This window comes from Martes martes (genome assembly GCF_963455335.1).
Source record: "Martes martes genome assembly, chromosome: 11".
Classification (NCBI taxonomy): domain Eukaryota; kingdom Metazoa; phylum Chordata; class Mammalia; order Carnivora; family Mustelidae; genus Martes; species Martes martes.
In genome coordinates this window covers 37,881,135-37,908,340 of record NC_137899.1, presented here as the reverse complement: position 1 = coordinate 37,908,340, position 27,206 = coordinate 37,881,135, and the positions used below count along the sequence as shown (strand labels likewise).

At 35.3% G+C, this 27,206-nt stretch overlaps 1 protein-coding gene across 1 annotated transcript; it reads left to right on the top strand.

Annotated features, from left to right (window-relative positions):
- Positions 1-3,668: 3,668 nt before the first annotated feature.
- On the top strand, positions 3,669-24,423 carry LRRD1 (leucine rich repeats and death domain containing 1; the record flags this gene model as incomplete). The annotated part of the gene is made up of 5 exons (XM_080818597.1): positions 3,669-5,612; positions 10,232-10,430; positions 21,251-21,412; positions 23,282-23,399; positions 24,074-24,423. The coding sequence occupies 5 exons, from the start codon at positions 3,669-3,671 to the stop codon at positions 24,258-24,260; spliced, it is 2,610 nt and encodes an 869-aa protein (XP_080674723.1). The 3' UTR covers positions 24,261-24,423.
- Between the last annotated feature and the right edge of the window lie 2,783 nt (positions 24,424-27,206).

Below are 27,206 nucleotides of genomic sequence, written 5' to 3'. Positions count from 1 at the left end.
GCTTTACCACATTTTAGATATATATTATTGACTTTTTAATTTTTCTTTCCCCTCCCCCCCCCTTTTTCCCCCTATGAAATAGTTTTAATATCTGCTCTGGGTTTCAGAAGTGACTCTACTCTAGTCTTAGTGAAAGCATCCTGTCTTATTGTCTAAGACTCCTGGCCCTGGTGTTCCTGGGGGATGGAGCAGGGGAAAGAGGGAGAGAAAAATCAGGGTAGGAAGGGTGGCCAGGGTTCCTCTATTCTTTGGCAAACTCCTGTTTCCAGGAGGGGCAAAAGACCAGAGGAAAGAAGCCCTTGCTCTGATGGTGGGTCTCACATCCCCAACCATCATGCAGGAGCCAGTGCTGGAAGCTGGCTCAAAGTGAACAAAAGGAACCCTGGGAATCCAAACAAAATCCTGAAGCCAAGGCCTTTTTTTTTTCCCTAGGAAAAGTCATCTTTGCTGTTCAGGGAGCAACACTGAAGACAGTTTTATTCCTTATAGAAAAGCAATCTGTCTCTCTCACCCTCGCTGCTGTTTGACCTGCGGGATGGTGGTCCCACATGCCTGGGCTCTAAGTACCTGTCAGCCTTTTACTTTCCCTCCCCCTGATCCTTCTGCCTACTTGGACACTCTCTCTGGCAGGTCACTTTCCATCTGCTGGAACCTTCTGGACTACACATCCCACATGTATTTGACAGCAACTTTAAATTTAGCCATCTCACACCTGAAAAGCTTTAGCATGCAGGCCTGCTCTGGGTTCAACACATCACCCTCCTTGCACATCTCATAGTCGGACAGTAGGGTCACCACATCTCTCTTGAGGATCCGTGGAGTGGGGAACTGCTCCAGAAGTCACAGTAAAAGTTACTTTGTTTCCAGCTTGAGAGAAGTCCATTTCTGTGTATTTTGTAAAGCATTCATTCACTTCCTCCCTGGTATGGTTGGTGAAAAGGAGACCGACCTTCACTCCTCAACTTCCTGCTGACCTGATGCAGGTTGTCTTTGTACTCGTCAGATGGGCTTCAAGCCAAGGCCACCATCATCACCTTGTTTTTGCCTGTGCTTTCAGGTATTGTGATGTCTTTCAGCTTGCTGTTCTTCATGTTGGCCACAGAGAAGACGAAAAGGTAGTTGTATATGTCCGCACATTTCCAAAGCCCTTCTATCAGGTTCTGTTTCAGTTCTAAGACTTTCTTGGCAGTTTTGGTTAAGGAAACTTTCTTGTTGTGGTTGGATTTGGATATATCTTTCAGACATATATATTTTTTAAGATTTTATTTGTTTATTTATTTGACAGACAGAGTTCACAAGTAGAGAGGCAGGCAGAGAGAGGAGGAAGCAGGCTCCCCGCTGAGCAGAGAGCCCAACGAGGGGCTCGATCCCAGGACCCCAGGATCATGACCTGAGTGAAAGGCAGAGGCTTTAGCCCACTGAGCTACCCAGGTGCCCCTAGACATATTTTATAGTGTACTAACTGTCCAGTTGTTCCAGCACCATTATTGAAAAGACTACCTTTTTTTCAATGCTCCAAAGTCTTGTATTTTTCAAAGTATCCATATGTCATGATCAAATGTCTGTTTCTGGGTTTTCTATATATTTTACTGATCTATTTGAATATTCTTGTACCAGTGCCATATCACCCTATTTACTATAGCCTTCTAAGAAGTCTTCGTATTCAACAAACAAATCCTCTACCTGGTTTTCATTTTTTAAGCATATCATGACTCTTCTTGGCCCTTTGTCCAAAGACTTTTAAGAATCAGTTTGTCAAGTTCCACAAAAATAAGGTTAGAATTGAATTTATAATAAGATTGAATTTATAGATCAATTTGCAAAGAAAACCACTCCATTTATTTAGGTCTTCTCCAATATCTCTCACTGCATTCTGTACTTATATGAAGTAGTATTTTTCTGTAGAAGTCTTATACAGTTTTTGTTAGATTTATTCCTAGGGATTTGACATTTCTTGATTGTAAATGATACCTCTTCAAACTTTCATTTTCTAAGATTTTTTTTTAACATAAGGAAGGAAACTGGCTTTTGTATATTGACTTTATATTCAACATTACTTAATGTTCCTATTGATTCTAATAATGTATCTATACATGATTTTGAGTTTCCTACATACATAATCATATTATCTGTGAGTAATGACATTTTAATTTAATTTTTAGTAATCTTTAAACCTTTTTCCTGGCATTATGCCACTAAGATCTCCAGTACAATACTGATGGAAGTGATGATACAAGGCAACATTTTCTTGCTTTGAATATCAAAGGAAAGCTTTCACTGATTTACTACTAGGTATGATACTTACAGATTAAGGAAATTTATAGATTGAGGAAATTTCCTCTATTCATGCTTTGCTAAAAGTTCTCTCTAAAATCATGAAAAATGTTGCAATTTATCAAGTGCTTCTGCATCTAATGAAATGATCGTATGATTTTTCTCCATCTCAATGTGGCAAATCACATTAACTTTTTAATGTTAAAATCCAACCTTCAATTTCTGGGACAAATGCAACTTAGTCACAAGATAGTCTCTTTATATATTGCTGGGTTTTATAATATTTATAATATTTATATTTTATAATATTTTATAATAAAATATTAAATTTTATAATATTTAGAAAATTTAGAATATTTAGAAATGTTTCTATAATATATAGAAATATATATTTATATAATATTTATATAATATTTAGAATAGTAATGTTTAGAATTTTTGCCTTGAGTAAAGTTTGCCTTTAATTTTTCATATTGTCCTTAATATGTATTATCAAGGTTAGTGCTAATGTCATAAAACAAGCTGGAAAATCTTCCCTCTTTTTCTATTCTCTTTGAGAATCTGTGAAATAGTGAAACCATACCAATTTAATAGAAAGGATTTAATATAGGGAATTGTGTAAACAAGTATTAGAGAACCAAAAAGGCAAAGGGGGCACTTTGGTAACACAGAGATAGTAAATACCACCCGTAGGATGAAGAAAGGAAGGAAGGAGTTTGGGTTATTAAAAACTACAGACTTGGGAGATGGACTGACAAAGCTGGGATCCAGAGTTTGGAGGAAAGGGACTACACAGCTGTGCAGATACTTCAGGCATCACACAAAAGAATTACAGTCAGGGTTTAGTTCTCTTGAAAAAGTTGTTTTACTTGTAGTTAGTCTTACAGAAACTATCTCTTTCTTAAGATATTTTACTTCTACCTATAAGAAAATTATCTTAATGTACTGAATTTGTTGGGACAAGACATTTCAGCACCATATGTAAACCTACAACACCCCTAATGCAAATAGTACTCTCTGCATGTCAGGGAGCCACTGGCTGTTTTCCAAAAATTTGCTGAGTTCTTTCATTCCTTTACGCCTCCTTTCTTACTTTCTTTCATTTCAATGTGATTTCAAGAGTATCATATGATAAATGCATGCAATCAATAAACTACCTTTAACTTGCAATCATATATAAAATAAGCTTTTTAGTTACAGATTGTTTTAGTATCTATTAAATTATTCACTATAGAATAAAAATTATTATAAAATTCATTTGTAATTCTAAATATTTATTATATGTCTCATTTTAATATCAATGTTTGTTTTTTAGGTTCAAAGGAAAAAATTAAACATGAAAATTAAAATTGAGTTCTAATCATGTATTGATGTAAGACATACCAGTAAAAAAGATGTCTGAAAAGGAGGCTACTTCAGAAGAGCTAGACGATATCACTAGTCAACTTAGGACAGAATCTACATCATGGGCAATGGAACCTGAATTTATTAAAGAAACATCAAATTCATTAGCAGAACCTTGTGTTGGGAAACCTTCCAACCGGATTTGTGAAACAAATCCTAGAAATGATGAATTAGGCATACATGATGATGCATCAACATTGTCCCTTGGAAATAAGTCTAAGAGAGATGAAGAACAAAGGAAAACTCTTCAATTTGCTGATATAATCACTACATATAAAAGCGTGCAATTAAAAAGTGATATTCCACAAAGTCCACCATTATCAATAACTGGGATGGTTACTGGGTATCAGGCTTTCCCTGGCTTCTTATCTCATGAAACACTAGAAACAACTAGTCCACAGCTCTCTGAAGAATATCAGAAAGGACTTGACTTAGGATCAGATAACTTTACAGTTAACCTCAAGGCCAAGGGTTTACAAGAATTCCCTAAGGACATTTTAAAAATCAAATATGTAAAATACCTATATTTGGACAAGAACCAAATCAAAAGTTTTAAAGGGGCAGACTCAGGTGACCTGCTGGGACTTGAAATTCTGTCCTTGCAAGAAAATGGGTTATCATCACTTCCATCTGAAATTCAGTTACTTCATAATTTAAGGATATTAAATGTCAGTCACAATCAAATATCACATATACCTAAAGAAATATCACATCTTGGGAATATCAGGCAACTCTTTTTTAATGACAATTACATTGAGAATTTTCCTTCTGGCTTAGAAAGTCTTGGAAACTTGGAAATTTTAAGTTTGGCTAAAAATAAGTTAAGTCATATACCAGATACTCTGTCTAGTTTTAAAAACTTGAAGGTTCTCAATCTGGAATATAATCAGTTAACAATATTTCCTAAAGTTCTGTGCTTCCTTCCAAAGTTAATTTCACTAATCCTTACTGGAAACCTGATAAGCAGTTTGCCAAAAGAAATTAGGGAGCTTAAAAATTTAGAAAACCTTCTGCTGGATCATAATAAACTTACCTTTTTGGCTGTGGAAATTTTTCAATTGCTCAAAATGAAAGAACTCCAACTAACTGACAATAAACTGGAAGTTATTTCACACAAAATCGAGAATTTTAAGGAACTCAAAATTCTAATACTTGATAAAAACCTATTGAAAGAAATTCCAGAGAAAATTTCCCACTGTGTAATGTTGGAATGTCTTAGCCTTAGTTATAATAAATTAACGGGACTTCCTAAGAACATCTATAAGCTCAAAAATTTAAGAGAACTCTATGTAAACAAAAATAATATAGTGAGAATACCTGAAGATATCTCACATCTTAATAATATTTTCATTCTAGAATTTTCAGGAAATATAATCACAGATGTTCCCATTGAAGTGAAAAATTGCAAAAAAATAACTAAAGTTGAATTGAGTTATAATAAAATAATGTATTTTCCGGTAGGTTTGTGCGCTTTAGATTTTCTTAATTATTTGAATTTTAATGGAAATTATATTTCAGAAATACCTGTAGATATATCTTTTAGTAAACAACTACTTTATTTAGAGTTAAATAAAAATAAACTCCTCATATTTTCTGAACACTTATGTTCTCTTATTAATCTTGAATATCTGGATCTTGGTGAAAACCAAATAAGGAAAATTCCACCATCTATCTCCAATATGGTATCACTCCATGTTCTTATTTTATGCTGTAATAAATTTGAAGCTTTCCCTATAGAATTGTGTACTTTAGAAAATCTGCAAGTACTTGATCTTTCAATAAACCAAATACAGAATATCCCTTCAGATATCTGTAACCTAAAAAGAATCCAGAAATTTAACATCTCAAGCAATCAATTTATATATTTTCCTATTGAACTGTGCCAACTTCAATCATTGGAAGAGCTGAATATAAGTCAGATGAATGGAAGAAAGGTAAGAGACCGATATTTGGGGCTTTGGAGGGAATTTGGCACTGGAGGGGATTAGAATCTGAATTGTAGTATATGTGTGTTTTAAATTTAGCTGGAATAGTTTATTTTTTAAAGAAATAGGGTTTTTTTTAACCCTAAACATGGTTTTAAAGTATATTTCTCAAGAGGAAAGCGTCATAGGAAAGTATTTTATTAAAATGAAATTATAAGGAACTAAAGTTGACAATTTTATAGATTTCTTTTGATTTCAGTTTAATTGTAAAAGGAGTTTTAAAGTTATGAATTATAATGTAAACATATTATTGAAAATTTAGGAAATTGAGAAATGAAATTTAAAAAAATCATTCCAGAAGCATACATACCATTGTAATATAACTATTGGTCAACGATCATACATTGATACACCTTACTTTTACTTTTTTTAATGTATATGGTTTTATAAGTATAAAAAGATTCTACATTCAATTTTAATTTTAGTTTCTTCTCTTTTCACTTAATATAAGCATTTCCCCATAATATAATCTTCCCAATAATTGTTATAGCTAATACATTATATATGTAACTAATCATCTTTTGTTAAGTATTTAGGGATGTTGTAATTTTTCATCATCATATTTAATGCTGTGATGAACTGCTTCATAAACATAACCTTTTCCACATTTTACTATTTCCTTAGAGAATTTTCCCTAAAGAATTGCTAGATCAACATGAATAAATGTTCTTATAGTTTAGCTTCTCATTTTACTTGAACTGAAGAATGAATTTTATGGAAATAGCTTTAAAAAATCCAACATTGCTGATTTATATTAAGATCTTAGTAAACTAATGAAAAGAACCTTAGACCTATTATCTGGCTATGTTTAATTTGGCCATTATAGTTGAAATAAGCCCTCTGATAGAGGCTGGACTACTATTTAGAACAAGTTTTCCCGAAGTCTGTTCTTAAAAACATCTAGTCCCATGAACTTCTTCTTTAAAAGGGGGGGAGGGGTGGTTCATGTGATTAAATAGCTTTGAGAAGCACTGGTTTCTCCTCTGATAGAATCACAGTGAATGTTAATGTATTAAAAGATCTGAAGAGTCCTGCACTAAAAAAATTCGTTTGTCTCTATTTAACTCACATTTCTCAAACTTACTTACCCTTTTAAGCCTAACAGCTGCTATGTAATACATTTCCAGAAAGCTACTCCAGGGAATACTTGCTTAAGTAGCTGGAATTGAAAATGATGTGTGTGTTTTTCAAGTTGTTATTGCACTAAAAGACACCTTTTGGTTCTGCGTTATAATCATCAACTAATTCCTTGGTTGATTTATAATCCTCTTTCTCCTTCTGTATCTTACTGTGCAAGTCTACAAGATTGTGACCTTAATTCTTCTCTTAACTTCTTACCATACCATGCAAGTAATCCCCAAATTTGTATAACTGGAGCTGATCTCTCATCACTGTGTTAGTCCCACAGTTCCCAGTTTACTTGGAAATTATTTGTTCTTTTACTGTCTCAAGCTCAACAGGACTTCAAACTCATCTTTCTTTTCACTGTAAATCCCTTCACAACTTCTCCATTTCTGTTTGTGATGTCACTTTCTTCAGACCTACCAATCTAGAAATCATGGAATCATCTTTCTATCCTTTCCATCACTAGTTATATTGAAACTTACACCAAAATTGTCTCATTTTTCCTCTGAGAAAGCTCTTGGATCTACTCCTTCATTTTTCAGTGTCACTGTCTCCAACCTGGTCCATGGTCATCACTCACCTTTTGCCTAGACTACTCCAGGAGCCTCTTGACTATTCTCTTGGATTCAGTATCCTTTCTTTCATCAGGACTTGTCAAAGTAATTAGATTTCATTACAAAGAACTGTTCTCGGGAATCCAGATTGCTTATCTATTGCCTACTCATGGCAAGTGGTTGCCAAAGGCACCAGTCCACATCATTACAATCTCACAAAATGGGAACACCTGGCTGGCTCAGTGGTACAACATGTTGTGACTCCTGATCTCAGGTTCTGAGTTCAAAGCCCCATGTTGGGTACAGGCCTTACTTAAAAAGAAAACAAAAGAAAAGAAAAAGGGGCACCTGGGTGGCTCAGTGGATTAAGCCTCTGCCTTCGGCTCAGGTCATGATCTCAGGGTCCTGGGATCGAGCCCCACATCGGGCTCTCTGCTCGGCGGGGAGCCTGCTTCCCTCTCTCTCTCTCTGCCTGCCTCTCTGCCTACTTGTGATCTCTCTCTCTCTGTCAAATAAATAAGTAAATTAAAAAAAAAAAAAAAAGAAAAAAAACATCAAAAACTAATAATGTACTACATGTTGGCTAACCGAACATAATAATAATAAAGAAAAGATCACAGGAACAGAAAAAAAAATTTTTTAAAGAAGAAAAAAGAAAAAGAGTAGGCAACCATGTAAAATAAAGCTCGATACCCTTAAAAAAAAACACCAGATGGAAAAACGATTTACAAGAACTCTTCTCAAAAAATATATATGATTAGAAAGATCACTTTGACAACGAATTTGGGGTAGAGGTAAGATGCCCAAATGATTAATTTATAACAGCAGATAGTCACTAAACAGTCACCTGAAGAAAATGAGTTCAGGTTAATCACAGGGCTTTTATTTCGCTAAGTGAAGTGGGCTCAACATGAATTTTCCTTCTGTAGTACCTCTATTATCACATGGTTCTTAGGTACATCCTCTAATAAATGTTGAGCAAATAGTAAAAGAATATTTATTATGTTTTAAATTAAGTCAGCTCACCTGTCTTCAGCTGACTCCTATGTCCTAGGGCCAACCGTCAAGGGCTGCCATGCCTGGTTGCACATTCTTTCTCCAAACATATCTGCCGCTGCTTCCTATCACCTGTTTTTACTGTTCAGCTTCTTACTGGTTTGTAACTTCCATTCAATCTTATTCATTCTTGAGAGTCGCTATTCATTCTATTCGAGTCTGATCTGCTAGCTGAAGCTTTCTTTTAGCTCTCTGATTTGTACTGATATACATTCTCTAAACTTCCACAAAGCTGTTATTGTACTCTTTATTTTGGCACTGGATTACCTGTTTTTAATACTCTTTCCTGATGGTTTACTATGTGTATATTTTGTCCCCTGAACTAAAATTTAATCTCCTTGAAGTTAGGGGCTGTTTTCTTTTCTTTTCCTTTACATTTAGTATTTATTTATTTTAGAGAATGAGAGAGAGAGCACGAGAAGAGGGAAGGGTAGAGGGACAGGGAGAGAGAGAATCCTCAAGTAGACTCCGTGCTGTGCATGGAGCCTGACTCAGGGTTCTATCTCACATCCTGAATTTATGACCTGAGCTGAAATCAAGAGTTGGACGCTTAACCGACTGAGCCACCCAGCAACCCCTTGGGACTGTTTCTTATGCTTCTTTTATATATGGAAGAACACTGAGCACATTATTCAGTATTTATCTTGTTGTTTGGTTATCTCAGAGGGGTCCATTTATTCAAAATTCTTTGGTTCATTCGTAGAGCTTCCTTTATTTCAAAAGCCACTTGTGATGGCCATATTTTCTCTGAAAAATGTGCATTTGTTCTTCACCATAGCAGGGTATCTTAATTCCTGTTATTTTGCAACACTTTTTGTACCAGGAGTTTTTTTGAGGCCATAATGCCAAGCTGTGTGAGTCCATTCTAAAGGGGTTTATTGAGCACTTACTTAAAGTGTATCTTGATTGGGAACATGTACACAAAAAAGTATAAAAAAATGACATAATGGGGGTACCTGGGTGGCTCAGTGGGTTAAAGCCTCTGCCTTCAGCTCAGGTCATGATCCCAGGATCCTGGGATCGAGCCCCACATCGGGTTCTCTGCTCAGTGGGGAGCCTACTTCCCCCTCTCTCTCTGCTCTCTGCCTGCCTCTCTGCCTACTTGTGATCTCTCTCTGTTGAATAAATGAATAAAATCTTTTTAAAAAATGACATCATGTCATTTAAAAACCCAAGGAAAATACACACAAGGGACTAATAAAAAACACTGTTGATGAGAATAGGAATAAAAATATCAAATGTGGGATGAATAGTTGGGAAAGACTTCAGTGTCTCAAAGCAGGTCAGATTCTAGGAGGGAGGAAAGGGATAGTGGTAAGGAACACTAAGTGCTGGGAGAGTGAGGAAAGCAGGTAATAAGCCATGTGGTTAAATTGGTAGCATTGGTCAGACTGGGGAGGTTCTTGGATGCTACACAATATATTATGGATTTCAGCAAGGAAGGAAGTCACAAAGAATTCGTGACATAGTGAAAATATCCCTTTTTGGGGTGCCTGGGTGGCTCAGTGGGTTAAGCCTCTTCGGCCTTCTCTTTCGGCTCAGTGGGTTAAAGCCTCTTCGGCCTTCTGCTCAGATCATGTTCTCAGGGTTCTGGGATCGAGCCCCGCATCGGGCTCTCTGCTCAGCAGGGAGCCTGCTTCCTCTTCTCTCTCTTCCTGCCACTCTGTCTGCTTGTGATCTCTGTCTGTCAAATAAATAAATAAATAAATAAATAAAATCTTTTAAAAAATCCCTTTTTTTAAGACCCCCAAACCATCCTTCCATTTGATTTTAGACAAAGTTTTAGTCATAGAAATATTTATTTAAAATGTAATTGTTTAATCTTTATTACAGTTAACAAGACTTCCAGAAGAACTGTCTAATATGACTCAACTTAAAAGACTTGATGTCTCAAATAATGCAATCAGAGAGATTCCAAGAAATATAGGGGAATTGAGAAGTTTGGTTAGTTTAAGCGCACACAACAATCAAATAAGTTATCTGCCACCATCTTTTCTATGTTTATATGATCTCCAGCAACTAAACTTGAGTGGTAAGTGTCAAGTGTAATCAATAAGCATAATCAACGAATATTCATGTCTAGGTTGCAAATTTTGCTGAAAAGACAGAACAGCAGCCAACATAATGCATTAAGTGCTCATTGGAAGGAAATGGCTTTCCTAGGTACAGAAAATGAGAGCAAAGCATAAGGTCCACTTGCTTTCCTGAAAGAGGTTATAACCCACCTTGGGGAACCTGAACATGTGAGTAAGAGAGATAATGACAGGCAGAAAGACAGAGGCAGTATGGTGGGGTGAGAGCACGAGAGAGTGCTCGCCGTAGTTCTGGGAGTGTTGGGAAGACTACAGATCATGGTTCGTGATGCTGGCGGGGTAAGAGTGTTGCTGGGACAACAGTAAAAGAAAAACAGTCAAGAAATCCACAGAAGCAGGTTCGGAGCTAAGAGACGATCACTAAACAAGTAGTATGCTACAAGTCACCAGCTTTTACTGCCAGATTTGAAGTGAGAAGGGCTGAGTTCAAATCTCATTTAGTCTATTTCCTCCATTTATAAAGAGAAGCTAACCAGAATACCCATGCTATAGATTTGGTGTCAAACTGAATGAGACTTTGAAAGCAGGTAACATACTGTGAAAGCATCATTCAAGCAAAAAATGTTTATATACTCTTGTGAATTAATTTTGTCACTAGTGAATTTAGGAAGGCTGAAAACACTGAACCTCAGTGTTTTCATCAGCAACACAGATAAGCTGTAACTTCTGCTTGTTCATAGACTTGTGGGAACATAATTAAACAAAATTTATGGAAATAGCGTCACAAATGTGAGGTAATACACCAATGAAAGGGATTTAGAGATTGATTCCTTTCTTTCCTCATAGCACAGGCTTTGGAGTAGCACAGATCTTAGAATTCTAGCTCCATCATTCAATAGAGTGTTTATTTTTTTAATGTTAATCTGTTGTTTTCTAATCTGTAAATGAAAATAATAATTTCTATTCTTTAAACTATGAGGATTAAATGGTTAATCACTAAGCACATAAAGCAATATAGGTTTTTTTTTTTTAATTTATTTATTTGTTAGAGAGAGAGAGAGCGAGCACAGGCAGACGGAGTGGTAGGCAGAGGCAGAGGGAGAAGCAGGCTCCCTGCCGAGCAAGGAGCCCGATGTGGGACTCGATCCCAGGATGCCGGGATCATGACCTGAGCCGAAGTCAGCCGCTTAACCAACTGGGCCACCCAGGCGTCCCGCGATATAGATTTTAAACAGATGTGAGAACTTCTCTCCAAGGAGCCAAAATAACAAATGAAAGGAATGTAGACTGACAGGATAACTGCTTGTGGTTGTCCTTGTGGAGAAGGACAGACAGTTTTCTTGCCTCACAGTTCTCTCTGCAGGCACTGATAATGCTATCAGTCAGGCTTTCATCTTCTCCTACCTGTAAGACAGCTAGCTACATTATCATTGTTGTATCTGTTGTTTACAGATGGCATCCATTCTGATAGGTCAATCGTTGGGCCAAACAAGTTGTTAAATATTTTGAATAGCACCACTGCTCACAAGTACTAAAATAACAGCCAGGGAAAGGATTCCTACCTATAGCCTCTCTCTCTCTCTTTCTCTCTCACACTCTGCCCTTTGTTGTTGCCAGTTTTTAAAAACAGTTTTTTTCTGAAGTATAAATACATGCTGAAAAAAGTACACATTGTATCAAGAAATTAAGATTAAATGTAGAATTACCATATAATCCAGCAATTCCATTTCTGGGTATTTATCCAAAGGAAAAGAAAAGAGTAACTCAAAAAGAAGTATGCACCCCAATGTTCATTGCAGTATCATTTACCTAAGTGTCCATCAATGGATGGATGGATGGATAAAGAAAATGTGGTGTAAAAAAAAAAAAAAAGAAAAATGTGGTGTATATATACACACATACACACGCGCAAACACACACACATGATGGAGTATTATTTAGCCATAAAAAGAAGGAACTTTTGTCATTTGTAACAACATGGATGGAACTTGAGGGCATTCTGTTAAGCGAAATAAGCCAGACAAAGACAAATACTACAGGATACAGGATATCACTTATATGTGGAATCTAAACAAAAGTAAACTCATAGATAGAGAGAACAGACTGATGGTTACCACGAGGGTACAGCATGGTGACTACAGTTAATAATACTTTTTGTATACCTCAAAGTTGCTAAAAAAAATAGACATTAAAAGTTCTTGCTACAAAAAAACACTGTATGTTGTAATGGATGTTAACTAGACTTACTATGTTGATCATTTTGCAATATATACAAATACTGAATCATTGTTATATACCTGCAGCTAATGTTATATGTCAGTTATCAATTATCTCCCAATTTTAAAAAAAAGTTCATACTGTAAGTATACAGCTCAATAAACTTCCATACACTAAACAAACCCATAATTTTAGGACCTAGATCAAGAGACAAGACAATCCCAGAAACCAGAAACCCTGTCTTATACCTTTCCAGTCACTTCTTGTCATTCTCTTAACTAAGGGTAAACACTATCAGGAGTTCCGATAGTGTGCCTTAAGTGAAATCATAAAATATATACTCTTATATCTGGCTTCTTTCATTAACACTATGTTTGTGAAATTCACTCATACTACTCTGTGTAGTTGTGAACCATTCACTCTCAATACTGAATATACTGTGCCTTACTTATTCTGCTGTTGATGAACATTTAGTAGAAAAGAAATTATTTTCTTGTGGTCAGATAACAAACTCCTTATGATTTTAATCCTTTTAAATTTTTTGGGACCAATTTTATGGCTCAGCATATAGGGTACCTTGATAAACACACATATACTCTTTCAAAAGTATATTCTGAAAGAGTTAGCTACATTGCTTTATGAATATCATATAAGACCAGGTTGTGGATAGTTTTGCTGGTATCTTCTGTCTTTATGGTTTGTTGTCTTAAAGTGTTAAAATCCAAAACTATGGTTGTGGAATTGTATATTTTTGGCTTTAATTGTCAATTATTTTCATGTATTTTGAGGAACTGTTATTAGAAAAATGCACATATATGAATACCATGACTTTCAATTCTAATGAATTTTTTGTATCATCTGAAATCCCCAAATGCCCCTCTTTATCCCCAGTAATAATCTTTATTTTGAGGATTATTTTATCTAATATTAAGATAACCACTCCAGGCTTCTTACACTTACTGTTCTCATGGTACATCTTTACCATCATTTTACTTTCAACATGTGTGTCTTTATATTTAAAGTACATCCCTTGTAGACAGCATTTTTTATGCTCAAAATGCATCTCTTATAGACAGTATATATAGTTCGGCCTTGCTTTTTCATCCTTTATGGCAATCTCTGCCTTTTAATTGGGATATTTAGTCAGTTAACATTTAAGGTAATTATTGGAATAGTAGGAATTATTTATTTGTTTTTAAAGATTTTATTTATTTACTTGAGAAAGACAGAGCACGAGTGGGGGAGGAGGCAAATGGAGAGGGAGAAGCGACTTCCTGCTAAGCAGAGAGCCCATGATGGAGCTCAGTCCCAGGACCCCAAAGATCATGACCTGAGCCAAAGGCAGATGCTTAGCCGTCTGGGCCACCCAAGCACGCCAGTATAGTTAGATTTAGATCAGTCATTTCACCAGTTGTTTTCTGTTTCTCCCCTATGTTAACTCTTTTTCTGTCTCCATGTTGAATTGGTTTTTTTGTTTGTTTTTCGTTTTGGTTTTGGTTGCTTTCCAGATCTTCTCATCTTTGGTTTTCAGCAGTTTGACTATACTGTGCCTAAGTGTATTTTTTAAAAATTATAATTAAGGTGAAATTCACACAATCTAAAACAGGTTTTTTTTTAAATTAAGATTTTATTTATTTATTTGACAGAGAGAGAGATCACAAGTAGGCAGAGAGGCAGTCACAGAGAGAGAGGGAGAAGCAGGTTCCCCGCTGAGCAGAGAGCCCGACGCGGGGCTCGATCCTAGGACCCTGAGATCATGACCTGAGCCGAGGCAAACACTTAACGACTGAGCCACCCAGGCGCCCCCTTCTGCCCATTTTTAAATTGGATTACTTATTTGGGGGTGTTGTGTTTTGCAAGTTCTTTATATATTTTGGATACTAACTCTTTATCAGATACGTCATTTGCAAATATCTTTTCTCATTCTGTACGTTGCCTTTTTGTTTTGTTGATTGTTTCCTTTGCTTTTTATTTTTATTTTATTTCATTTTATTTTTATGTAGTCCCAATAGTTTATTTTTGCTTCTGTTTCCCTGGCTTAGAAGACATAGCTAGAAAGAATTTGCTACAGCTGATGTGAAAGAAGATACTGCCTGTGTTCTCCTCTAGGATTTTTTATGGTTTCAAGTCTCACATTTACATATTTAATCCTTTTTGAATTTACTTTTGTGTCTGGTGTACAAAAATGGCCCAGTTTCATTCTTTTGCATGTGGCTGTGCAGTTTTTCCAGCACCATTTGTTGAAGGGACTGTCCTTTTCCCTTTGGGTATTCTTTCCTGCTTTGGTGAAAAATTAATTGGCCATATAATTGTGGGTTCATTTCTGGGTTTTCTATTCTGTTCTATTGATCTATGTGCTTATTTTTTGTGCCAGTACCTCACTGTGTAGACTACTACAGCTTTGTAATATAACTTGAAGTCTGGAATTGTGATGCCTCCAGATTTTTCTTTTTCAAGGTCCCTTTGGCTATTTGGGGTGTTTTTGCTTCCATACAAATTTTAGGATTGTTCTAGCTCTATGAAAAAATGCTGTTGGTATTTTAATAGGGATTGCCTTAAATCTGTAGATTGCTTTGGGTAGTGTAGACATTATAACAATACTTGCTCCTCCAAACCATGAGCACAGAATGTCTTTCCATCTCTTTGTGTCGTTTTCAATTTCTTCCATCAGTGTTTTATAGTTTTCAGAGTAAAGGTATTTCAGCTCTTTGGTTAGGCTTATTCTTAGGCATCCTATTGTTTTGGGTGCAACTGTAAGTGGGACTGATTTCTTAATTTTGCTTTCTGATGCTTCATTATTTGTGTATAGAAATGCAACAGATTACTGTATGTTGATTTTGTCATAGTGTTTTGGTCACTGTAACTCTGTAGTAATTTTTAAACAAGAAAATGCTCCAACTCTATTTTTCTTTTGCAAAATTGTTTTGTAATTTGGGCCCCTTGCAATTCTGTAAGAATTTAAGAATCTGGTTTTCCATTTCTGCAAAAAAAATTAGAATTATAATAAATGTTGCACTGAATCCCTAAATTCCTCGCTCAGATGCCAATCCATAAACACAGGAGGACTTTCCATTTATTTAGGTCTTAAGTCTTGAAACTCCTTGATTAAGTTTATTCCTACATAATTTTGATGGTATTATAAATGAAAACTGTTTTCTTAATTTCCTTTTTTGGATTGTTCATTGCTGGTATATAGAAATAAATGATTTTTGTGTGTTCATCTTGTATCCTACAACTTTGCTAGATTTGCTTATATGCTTTACTAGTTTTTGTGGACTCTTTGGGATTTTCTATATAGTATTATGTCATCTGTAAATAGAAATAGTTTTATATGTTCCTTTCCACTCTGGATATCTTTTATTTCTTTTTCTTGACTAACTGGGCTGGCTAGAACTACCAGCCCAATTTTGAATATCAGTGATGATAGCAGGCATCTTTGTCTTGTGGCTATATTAGGGACAATTGTAAGGGGAAAGCTTTTAGTGTTTCACCTTTTAGTAGGATGTTAACTGTGGGTTAACCATGAATAATACCCTTTCTTAGGGTGCTTGGCTGACTTAGAGGAGCATGCAACTCTTGATCTCGGGGTTGTAAGTTCAAGCCTCACGCTGGGTACAAACATTACTGAGAAAAAGAAAACTTAAAAATACATACATACATACATACATATCCTTTCACATGCTGAGGGAATTCCCTTCTATTCTGAATTTGTTGGGTTTTTTTGAGTGTTGAATTTTGTTAAATGGATTTTCTGCACCAACTGAAATTATCATATTTTTCCCCGTTTTTCTCTTAATGTCATGTCATTCACTGACTCTTGGTTTGGGGCTCAGGTCATGATCTCAGGGTCATGATATGGAGTTCGGTGTCAGGCTCTGTGCTCAGCTCTGAGTCTGCTTGCCATTCTGTTGATCACACAGACCAATCTTGGTATAATGTGGGAAGGAACTATACAAGGTGGTGAGTAACAAGAGGCATCATTGGGGGCTGACAGATAGCCCAAATTTGTTAAAGCAGGCCCAGATGATTTCATTGGTGAATTCTATTAAGTATTTAAAGAAGGAATAATGCCAATTTCTAAAATCCTATTTCATAAAAGTGATGATAAAACACTTTCCAACTGATTCTAGAAGGTCAGCATTAACTTGATAGTATAAGAAAGGAAACTTAACAGACCAATATCCTATGTGGGGTTTATCCCAGAAATGCAAGTTTGGGTTAAAATTAAAAAACCAATGTGAGAAACAAACTGAGGGTTTTGGAGGGGAGGGGTGTGGGAGGTTGGGTGAGCTTGGTGGTGGGTATTATGGAGGCACGTATTGCATGGAGCAGTGGGTGTGGTGCATAAACAATGAATTCTGGAATACTGGAAAGAGAAAAAAAAGAGAGAGAGAAAATCTAAAAAAAAATCCAATGTAATTCACCACATCAGTAGAGTAAAGAAAAGCCATATGAACATCATACTAGATATGTAAAAGCCTATGACAAAATACAATATCATTTATGATTTTACAAAGCAAATGAGCAAAATCTCTTAGAAAACAAGGAATAGAAGGAACTTTCTCAACCTAAGAAACAGCATTTGCAAAAAGCTACAGCTAGTATCATATGCAATGGTAAAGGACTTAACTATTTTCCATTGTGATCAGGAATAAAACAAGACTTAACTATTTTCCATTGTGATCAGGAATAAAACAATAAAACAAACACTACTCCTCTTCAACATTATACTGTAAGTCCTAACTAGTGCAACAACAACAACCACCACAACAAAAGAAATTACAGGTAAACATTGGAGAGGAAGAAGGGAAAAAATGGTCTCTGATTATAGAGACAAATGGTCTAGGTAGAAAATCACAAAGGATCTACAAAAAAAAAAAAGCCTCTTGAACTCATAAGTGAGTTTAAGCAAGATTGCCATATAAAAAGTTAATTTACAAAAGTCAGCTGTGTTTCTAGTAACTGTATACTACCAATGAATGATTGAAAAGTGAATGCTTTTAAAAGTACCACTTAAAATAACACCAAAAAAACATAAAATAGGTAAAAATCTGACCAAGTTTATATAAGGTCTATATGGTGAAAACTATAAATAAGACTTAAATACAGAGAAATATAGTATTCATAAATTGGAAGACTTGATATTATTTTTATTTTTATTTTTTTAAAAATATTTTATTTATTTATTTGACAGACAGAGATCACAAGCAGGCAGAGAGGCAGGCAGAGAGAGAGGAGGAAGCAGGCTCCCTGCTGAGCAGAGAGCCGGATACAGGGCTTGATCCCAGGACCCTGAGATCATGACCTGAGCTGAAAGCAGAGGCTTTAACCCACTGAGCCACCCAGGTGCCCCCCAACTTATTTTTAAATTCAACTCAATTCCAATATACATCCCAGCCAAAGTTTTTTATTTCAGAAAGCAATGAGCTAATTCTAAAATTTATATAAAAGGTAAAAGAAATAGAATAGCTAAAATTATTTTGAAAAAAAAAAAAGAAGTTGAAGGACTCGCATGACCTGATTTTTTTTTTAAAGATTTTATTTATTTATTTGACAGAGATCACAAGCAGGCAGAGAGGCGGGCAGACAGAGAGAGAGGAGGAAGCAGGCTCCCCGCTGAGCAGAGAGCCCGATGCGGGGCTCGATCCCAGGACCCTGAGATCATGACCTGAGCCGAAGGCAGAGGCTTAACCCACTGAGCCACCCAGGCGCCCCACATGACCTGATTTTTAAGCTTTATCAAAGGCTATGGTAGTCAAGACTGTACAATTGGCAAAATGACAGACATAGATCAATGGAACAGAATAGACAGTGTAGAAACAGACCCATGCATTTATGGTCAGTAGATTTTTGACAAATATGTGAATGTAATCCAATGTAATTTTCAACAATTGGTGCTAGAGCCAGACGGTCACAAGCCAAAAATAAATAAAATAAAATAAAATAAAATAAACTGCAATATTAAAAAAAAAACTTTGATCCACACCACATACCATATAAAAAACCAGCTGAAAATGAATCACAGACCCTAAATGTAAAAGCTAAAATGGTAGAACTTCTAGATAAAAACATAGAAGAAAATATTTTTAACTTTGGCAAAGATTTCTTAGACACAGCACCAAAATCATAATCCACAAAAAAATTGGACTTCATCAAAATTAGAAACCTCTGGGCGCCTGGTTAAGCAACTGCCTTCAGCTCAGGTCATGATCCTAGAGTCTCCGGATTGAGTCCCGCATCATGAGCAGGGAGCCTGTTTCTCCCTCTCCCACTCCCCTCTCATGCTCTCCCTCTCTCACTCTCTCTCTGTCAAGTAAATAAATACTATCTTTTTTAAAAAAGATTTTATTCATTTATTTGGCAGAGAGAGAGATCACAAGTAGGCAGAGAGAGAGGGAGAAACAGGCTCCCTGCAGAGCAGAGAGCCTGATGCAGAGAGCTCGATGGAGGGCTCGATCCCAGGACCCTGAGAGATCATGACCTGCGCTGAAGGCAGAGGCTTAACCCTCTGAGCCACCTAGGTGCCCCCTAAATAAAATCTTAAAAAAAAAATTAGAAATCTCTACCCTTCAAAAGGTGTTGTTGAAGAATGAAAAGAAAAGCCACAGACCAGAAGAAAATATTTGCTGAATACATAAAAAATAATTCTCAAAAGTCAATATTAGTTGACTCAATAAAAATTGGCATAAATTTTGAACAGATACTTTACAAAGAATGTATATGAATGGCAAATAAGCACAAGGAAATATACTCAAATCATTAGTCATGAGAGAAATGCAAATTAAATCTACAATGAGATTTTTGTGTGTGTGTGCAAAAAGCAGCTTTTATTAAAGCACTGGGACAGGACTTGTGGGCAGAAAGAACTGCTGTAATGAAATCTTTCTCTTAGAATAACTGAAATTAAAATCTGACAATACCAAGAGCTGTAACTGCAACTCTGATACACTGGTGGTAGGAATGCAAAATGATACACACTATGGAAAACAGTTTCATAATTTCTCATAAGGTTATATATATATTTACCATACGACACACCAATCACACTCTAGCTACACTTTCAAATGAAATGTAAATTTATTATCAATAAGAAAAAACTGAGTGCAAATATATAGAGTGGTTTTATTCATAATCACCAAAAAGTGGAATCATTCAAAATGTCTTTTAGTTAGTGAATGGATGATGTATGCACATCCATTTAATGGAATATTTCTCATTAATAAAAAGGAACAAACTATTGGTACATCATTAAATGCCAATAAAATAGCAAATGTATTATGCTAACTGAAAGAAGCCAGACCCTAAATACTAAATGTTATGACTTATATATATTATACATAAGCATGAACACATATATATTTATAGTTATGAACTTATAATGTACATTATAAAACCCCATATACATATATACATATATATATACATACACACTCCCAGAAGAAATGAGCAAAAGTAGTATCCTGATCTTGATTTCTGAATGCCATTCTTCATTGAAAGGAACCAGGTTCCTTTAGGACTATAAATAATGTAACTATAAATGTATAAATAATAGGCAAACTTATGGGCCAGTTCCTCTCTAAATGTTCCTCTAAATTACAAAGCCTTACCTTGTTAGTCACCACAGTTTTATTTTTTATGTTCAGTTTATATTGGATTAAGGTGTCTTGAAAACATTACACTTTAAGGAAGTAGAGTCTGGTCCTTGAGGTTGGACCAGACTTAGTAACTCAGTTACAAAAAATATACAGTATGGACAAGAAAAAAAGCAAAACATTATGTCAGAAAAACCTGGCAAGACACTGTTTTAGCCAAGGGATCAAACGTAACATTGCTAGTAATGTCATATGGGTATCAGGTACCCCTGCCATGATGTGATGAGAGCTCTTCACCTCTGTGGTATTCTTTCCAGAAACCCATTACCCTAGTCTAATCATGAGAAAATAGATAAACTCAAATTAGGGAATATTCTACAAAAGTACCTAATCAGTACTGTTCAAATGTCAAGATCATGAAAAACAAGGAAGGACTGAGCAATTGTGTCTCAGGCCAGAGGAGACGAAGAAGACATAACCGTATGCAATGTGTTATCCTGGAATGGGTACTAGAACAGAAAAAGGACACTAATAGAAAAAACTAATAAAATCCAAAATTGTCTGAAGTTTATTTAATAGTAATGTGTCAATGTATCTTAGTTTTGACAAATGTAATACAATAATGTGAGATGGTAACATTAGGTGAAACTAAAACTGGATGAGGAATATACAGGAATTTTCTACAATTTCTGCAACTTGCTGTAAATCTGAAATTATTCTAAATAAAAAGTTTATTTAAAAAATTGCCATCATACCTACTCTGTAAAGTCCTTTCCTATATATAAGAGGACAGCTTCCTATCTCATTTTGCCATCCTCTGAGAGAAAAGAACCACAGCTCTGTTTCTATACTTCCTTCTTTTCACTCCTAGCAAGGAAACAAAGATAAAAATTTCCATTTGGTATATCTGTCTGCATCAAGACACAGTAAATGACCTATAAGTAGTTGTTACTTATCTTCAGATTTTTCTTTATGCAGAAATACTTCAATTATAACTTCTTTTCTACTAGGAAATAATCTGACAGTTCTGCCTAATGGTATCCACAACCTTTTTTCACTGAAGGAGATAAATTTTGATGATAACCCCTTGCTGAGACCTCCAACGGAAATCTGTAAAGGAAAACAATTGTATACTATCGCACACTATCTACAGAGGGCAGATCAAAGAGATGGTAGGTGATGAGTGAGTGACCTACTAGCTTGTAAGTCATTTTCTAGTATCATCTATAAATTAAGAGATAGTATGCTTTCATTAGAGGTTTTCAATCTGGCAGAGGCATTAAAGCATTTATCATCTTCCTTTTCCGAAGGTTAGTTGTTTATTTTTATAATTCAGATTATTTAATCTGGGTCTACACAAACTAAACTATTGAAAACAGGCAAACCCAAGTAGAGGGCCAGGCTGCTATCCACTTATTGGCCTCAATACCCTTGCACAGTTTTCTCATCATGGTTGTGCTGACTTAAATATCCCACACAAAAACTTCTTCCTGGGTTCTGATCTGTATCACCACATGTAGTTGTTCTAAAACTCTCATCTGGCCTTGAAGAAAGTACTTAGATCTTTTCCAGAGAAGCCAGTCAGCTTTTGGCCCACTATGATCACCTGTCTGCAGTCATGGGTAGTCTTCATTCTTTGCCCTTAAACGTTCCTTTGGTTGTCCCTGATTATTTCAGAGAGCAGATCCATTTTCTTTAAGATCCTTCCACTGCACCAGATGGAGACTGGTCTCTCCAATCCTCTGGCATAGAAATGTCTTTCCTTGGGGCTAAGTTCCCAACAACTAAGCTTTTTCCTGGGACTCTGATTATGCTTCTCACTGTCAATCCTTATATTGGACCCAGAGTTTGGTCCTCCAATTCAAAGAGTACTTAAGAAGTATTAAATCATTTTAGTAAGTATGGATCCAGATTTGGGGGAAATACACAAAACCATCCTTCCACATCATTCTATTATGTTCCCTGTCTGTAATCAGGAGTTTATGTCAGCATAATCTCATAGTCTAGTGAGATGGTCACTAACAATGTACAGTCTGTCCTCTTTAAGCCATGGGCGTGGTTACTAGTTAGAAATTTCTTTAAGAATTGGGTCTCATTGATGAAAGGAAACTAAGAGATAAAATTAAAAGCCATAGTAGCTGTTTTTTCTACTTACTTCTAAAAAAATAAAGTTTTTAGAAGTTTCCAAGAATCCATAAGTATTCCTATTAGGTAATAGGAAGAGAATTTAGAGAAGTGGCAATAGATCAAAGTCGGCAAAAATGAGAGAACCCTAGCCATTTATATCCTTTCTTTCTATCCAAGAGGCCGTCATATTGCAGGCACCCAAAGAGAGTGGAGAGAAAGTCATCATGGGAGATATATTTATTCCCCAGTTAACAAAGAACATGGGGTTCCTTCCTTAAAATTTTGCTTAGGACATTGGGCTTTCATTAATATCATTAGCATACAATCTAGTCTGAGGGACTGAGATCATTACAGAGGGGTGGGAGATTGCTAGTTCTCGAAAATTCCCAAAGTACTTTAATCAGTAACAAAAAATAGATCTAATTCTAGAAGCTTTTCTTAAAAAAAAACAACAACAAACAAAACCAAAAAACTCTCTACTTATATCTAAGCCAGCATTCATTAAATAAAGTGATTTGAATATAAAATATACATACATACACTATATTTATAGTAGATGTAAACTTGGTTTTTTTAAAGATGGTACATAAAGAAGCTAGAATTAAAGCTAGAATCAAAGGATTCTATCAAATCCTCAAAGAATTAAAGAAAGATTCTGAAAATCACTTTGAAGTTGCTTATAATATACTTTTAAATGGCCATTACATGTTGATTATTCAGATTTTGGAAGAAAATAGAACAAATGGTTCAAATTTCAGTTTGTATATTAGGTCTGCATCTTACTTTTCGATTTTACTTGACATAGATATTTGATAGGAGCACAGAATTAAGGGGCCCAGATATAATAATAATGCAAAATAGAGTATGTTTTTTTTTAAAGAAATGACTTGAAATATTTTTATGTTCAAATGTAGAGAAAATCCTAGAGAAGATCTTCAACATAGTTGCCAATAACATCACTGAAACAAATTTTAAGTTTTTGTGTCAAAAATTAAACCTGGTCATCTCAGAAACAGATATTTCTGCAAAGAGGTATGTATGAAGAACAACAGGCAATATAAGCTTATTCTCATGTTCTGATTTATATCATTTTGAAAATATAGGGTTTAAAACATCATATTAACACGAATTCGAATTTGCTGTAAAAGACTCTGATGTTAGTTTATTATATAGTTGAGAACCATGTGGGTAATGTAGTTAAGAGTAAGGGCTCCCATGGCAGACTGCCTAGTTTTAAACTACAAGTAGTTTTGTGACCTTAGATAAGTCCCTTAACTTCTAGGTACTTCACTTTCTCCACTGGTAAAATGGATATAGTTACCTAAGAGAGCTGTCAAGAGATCAAGTTATAAAACATGTAGTACTGTAGCAGTAAAACATTGCCTTAGAATAAATAACCCACAATTATTGCTTTGAGATCCTGAGTATATCTCTCTTAGAACTGAAAGTTAATTGAACTGATTTTCTACAAGGAAACAAGTGTTGGCATGAAGCTAACACCCACTATTTGCCAAGCTCTGTGTTAATTTTATATGAACTATCTTCAATAATTTAATCCTCACTTCAAATTGGTGGTAAATTGATTTGAAATCCATTTCTGGTACCAATCACTGGTAAATTGATTTGAAAACCTAGGTATATAATTTTTAAGTAACTTAAATATTCTTAATTGGTAATTAAAATAATATTATCTTTAAAATTTTCAGCACTGTTTCATTAAGTGAGAGAGTCCGCCAAGCACTTGATAGGTGGAAAACGGTTGGTAACAACTTGTCACTAACTACTGATGCTTTAAGAGACCAACTAACTCGGGCACTAACTATGATAGGAGCATATGAAATTATGGACAAAATAACAGCTTTAAAACTTTTTACATGTGCAATTAAATTTTGAACAGTGTACCCATAATAAAAACTGAGAACTTCTGATGTACTTATAGAACTGAAACTGGATATAAATGAATTACGTGTTATGCGTCTTTTCACGCATTCCTAAGAGACAATGACAATTTACAGCTATGACTTCAATGTTACCATAATAAAATATCACAGACACTGTTTTATATACTTGTTCTGTTACCTTAGAATCACGATAATTTTTAAAAAGTAATGATTCCATTTAAAAATTCTTTGTTATACAATGCCTTTGTACAACCCAAGATTTATAGGTAATAAGATCATTTGTATCTTGTTGGAGTTACAAAGCACAGCAATTTTGTTTCAGATGCCAGCTTAAAAACTGAAATGAATGTACTATCCCTACTGTTTCTCCATCAGGAACAGGATAACTCTGTTAAGCATAAAGCATAGTCACAGTTAGTAATCCTCTACAGATCTCCCTCCACTTTTAATGGGGTTACATCCTGAGAAACCCACTGTAAGTTGAAAATAACAAAAGTGAAAAAAGTAGTTAATATGTGCCACATCTTCTTTATCCATTCATCTATTGTTGGACACTTGGGCTGCTTCCATAATTTGGCTGTTACCGATAGTGCTGCTACAAGCATAGGGGTGCATGTATCCTTTTGAATTAATGTTTTTGTATCTGGGGGGTAAATACCCTGTAATGTGACTACTGGATCATAGGAAATTTCCATTTTTAACTTTCTGAGGAAGCTCCGTACTGTTTTCCTCAGTGACTGCACCAGTTTACATTCCCATCAACAGTGCATAAGGGTTCCTAGAGACCAAGCAAAACTGTTTTGTCAAAACTCTTCCCACTGCAAAGATTAGAATCTTTATCTAGGTAAGCTAAAAAAAACAGAAACAAAAAACAAAAACCCGCTCCTGTAACTAAAGCCAGAGAAGACCCAGGTGAAACTAGTTTTGTGTTAAGTGTGAGAAAGAAAGTGCATTGTGTTTTGGCTCTGGGGGCAAAAACTGTTTAAAATCATTTTATTAAAATTCTAGTGTACTAAGAAGAGAAGAGAATAGTTAAAACTGTAGTTTTTAGAGTGTGCGAATATAATGCATTTAAAAAAAAAGCTTAGGAGGCTTACTGTTGAATAATCTACATAAACAGATACAATTCAAAACCTTATGTAATTTTCACAATTACTATTGTGTGACTTTTCTGATTTAGCTGAACAACTTTCACAAACATCTGAAGCAATAAAATCAATTAAAGTTTTCATTTCTGTAACAGAAAAAGTAAACCAGTAACTTATTTGTGCTAAGAAAATTTTTATCTTGTGAAAAGTAGGTTGTCAAAACAAAAATGCATTTCTTTGGCTTTCTATCTAGCTAACACATTTTTAAAAAGATTTTATTTATTTATTTGACAGAGAGAGATCACAAGTAGGCAGAGAGAAAAGGGGAAGCAGTCTCCCTGCTGAGCAGAGAGCCCAATGTGGGACTCGATCCCAGGACCCTGAGATCATGACCTGAGCCAAAGGCAGAGGCTTAACCCACTAAACCATCCAGATGCCCCCAGCTAACAAATTTTACTGATTAAAAAGTTAATTTCCATTCTTAAAGAGGAAGTTAGTATAAATATTTTTTTCCTAAAGAATGAGGGCTTTCTGCTTTTATATCACACCTACATTCAGAAACTGAGCGGTATCAGGATGCTTTGCTTTTCACCTGTCTCAGATTCTATTTTCATTTTCTCAGGCTCTTCTCTGTGACATAAGATGCCTGTTGGTAGCTCATAAATAAGAAGTTGATTTATTTCTTTGTATCTAGTATTCTAGAAAAGGAGTCCAATTAGCTTGGTTTGTATTGATATATCTTAGTAGATTATAACCAGAACAGGTAAGTATCTTCTTTTATACCTAATCTTATTTTCACAATGCTGATGATAAAGAAAGACAAATTTAAATACCAGCAAAAGGCAGTTGTCCATCCTAAAGCTTAGAACATAGCACAATCCACCCATTCACACCTGGATAGGTTAGGTTGTATGTGGTTACAGCTACTGCTTTTCTCACAACAAACACTTTCCTTTATTTTCCTTCTTGGCATCCTATCAGACTACATTTCCAAGCTTCCCTTGTGATTATATGGGGCACCTGTGATTGACTTCTCTGAATGAAATCTAGGCAGAAATGATATAAGTTGCTTTTAGACCTAGCTCTAAACAGACATTCCATTCCCTGTCTGGCCAGAGGTCCTGGGCAATGAAGACCTACAAAACTAGGAAGTCCCAATCCCTGAGTCTCAACTCGGAAGACAGCCCCTCAACTAGGCATAGCTGTTTTGCACTGCTGAATAAGTGAGAAATAAATTCTTAGTGAGGGTCTGAGGTTTTGAGGTGTTTTGTTATAATAGTTACCCTACGATAGGGTTAGGGCAGATGGCATAGGGCATAGAGCAGATGAAGGACTGTCCTAGTGCCAAAGTTGTGGAAGAGAAACAGAGATTTGTAAGGGTTCTATGATGTAATAAATACCCTTATCTTAGGATTCCTCCTTATTGGTAGAATTAAAGGAAGAATTAGAAAAACTAAGAGAAAGCTGAAAACTAAGAGAAAGCTGAATTTTTCACCAAAAGAAAAGTGTTTGGTATATGGAAGATACTTAATCTAACAGCAGCTATTAACAGAGTTCCATTTAACATTTAAATATTTTAAGTCCTGTTAATCTTTAGGACTGTTATTATGCCCTATGAAACATAGCTGAATTTTCCAGTTTACCTTGGATTATTATCACGTGTGCGATACCTCTATTTTATTATATTTTAATTTGAAAACATGGTGAAACAACAGTAAAATAAGTTTTTAAGCAGGAAACAACATAATAGCAATTAAATCTGGGGGGACTGAGATAACACTTTACTTTTATTTATTTTTTTGCTTATTTGTTCTTTTCACTTTTTTCCCAATAAGTATGTTACAAAAAGA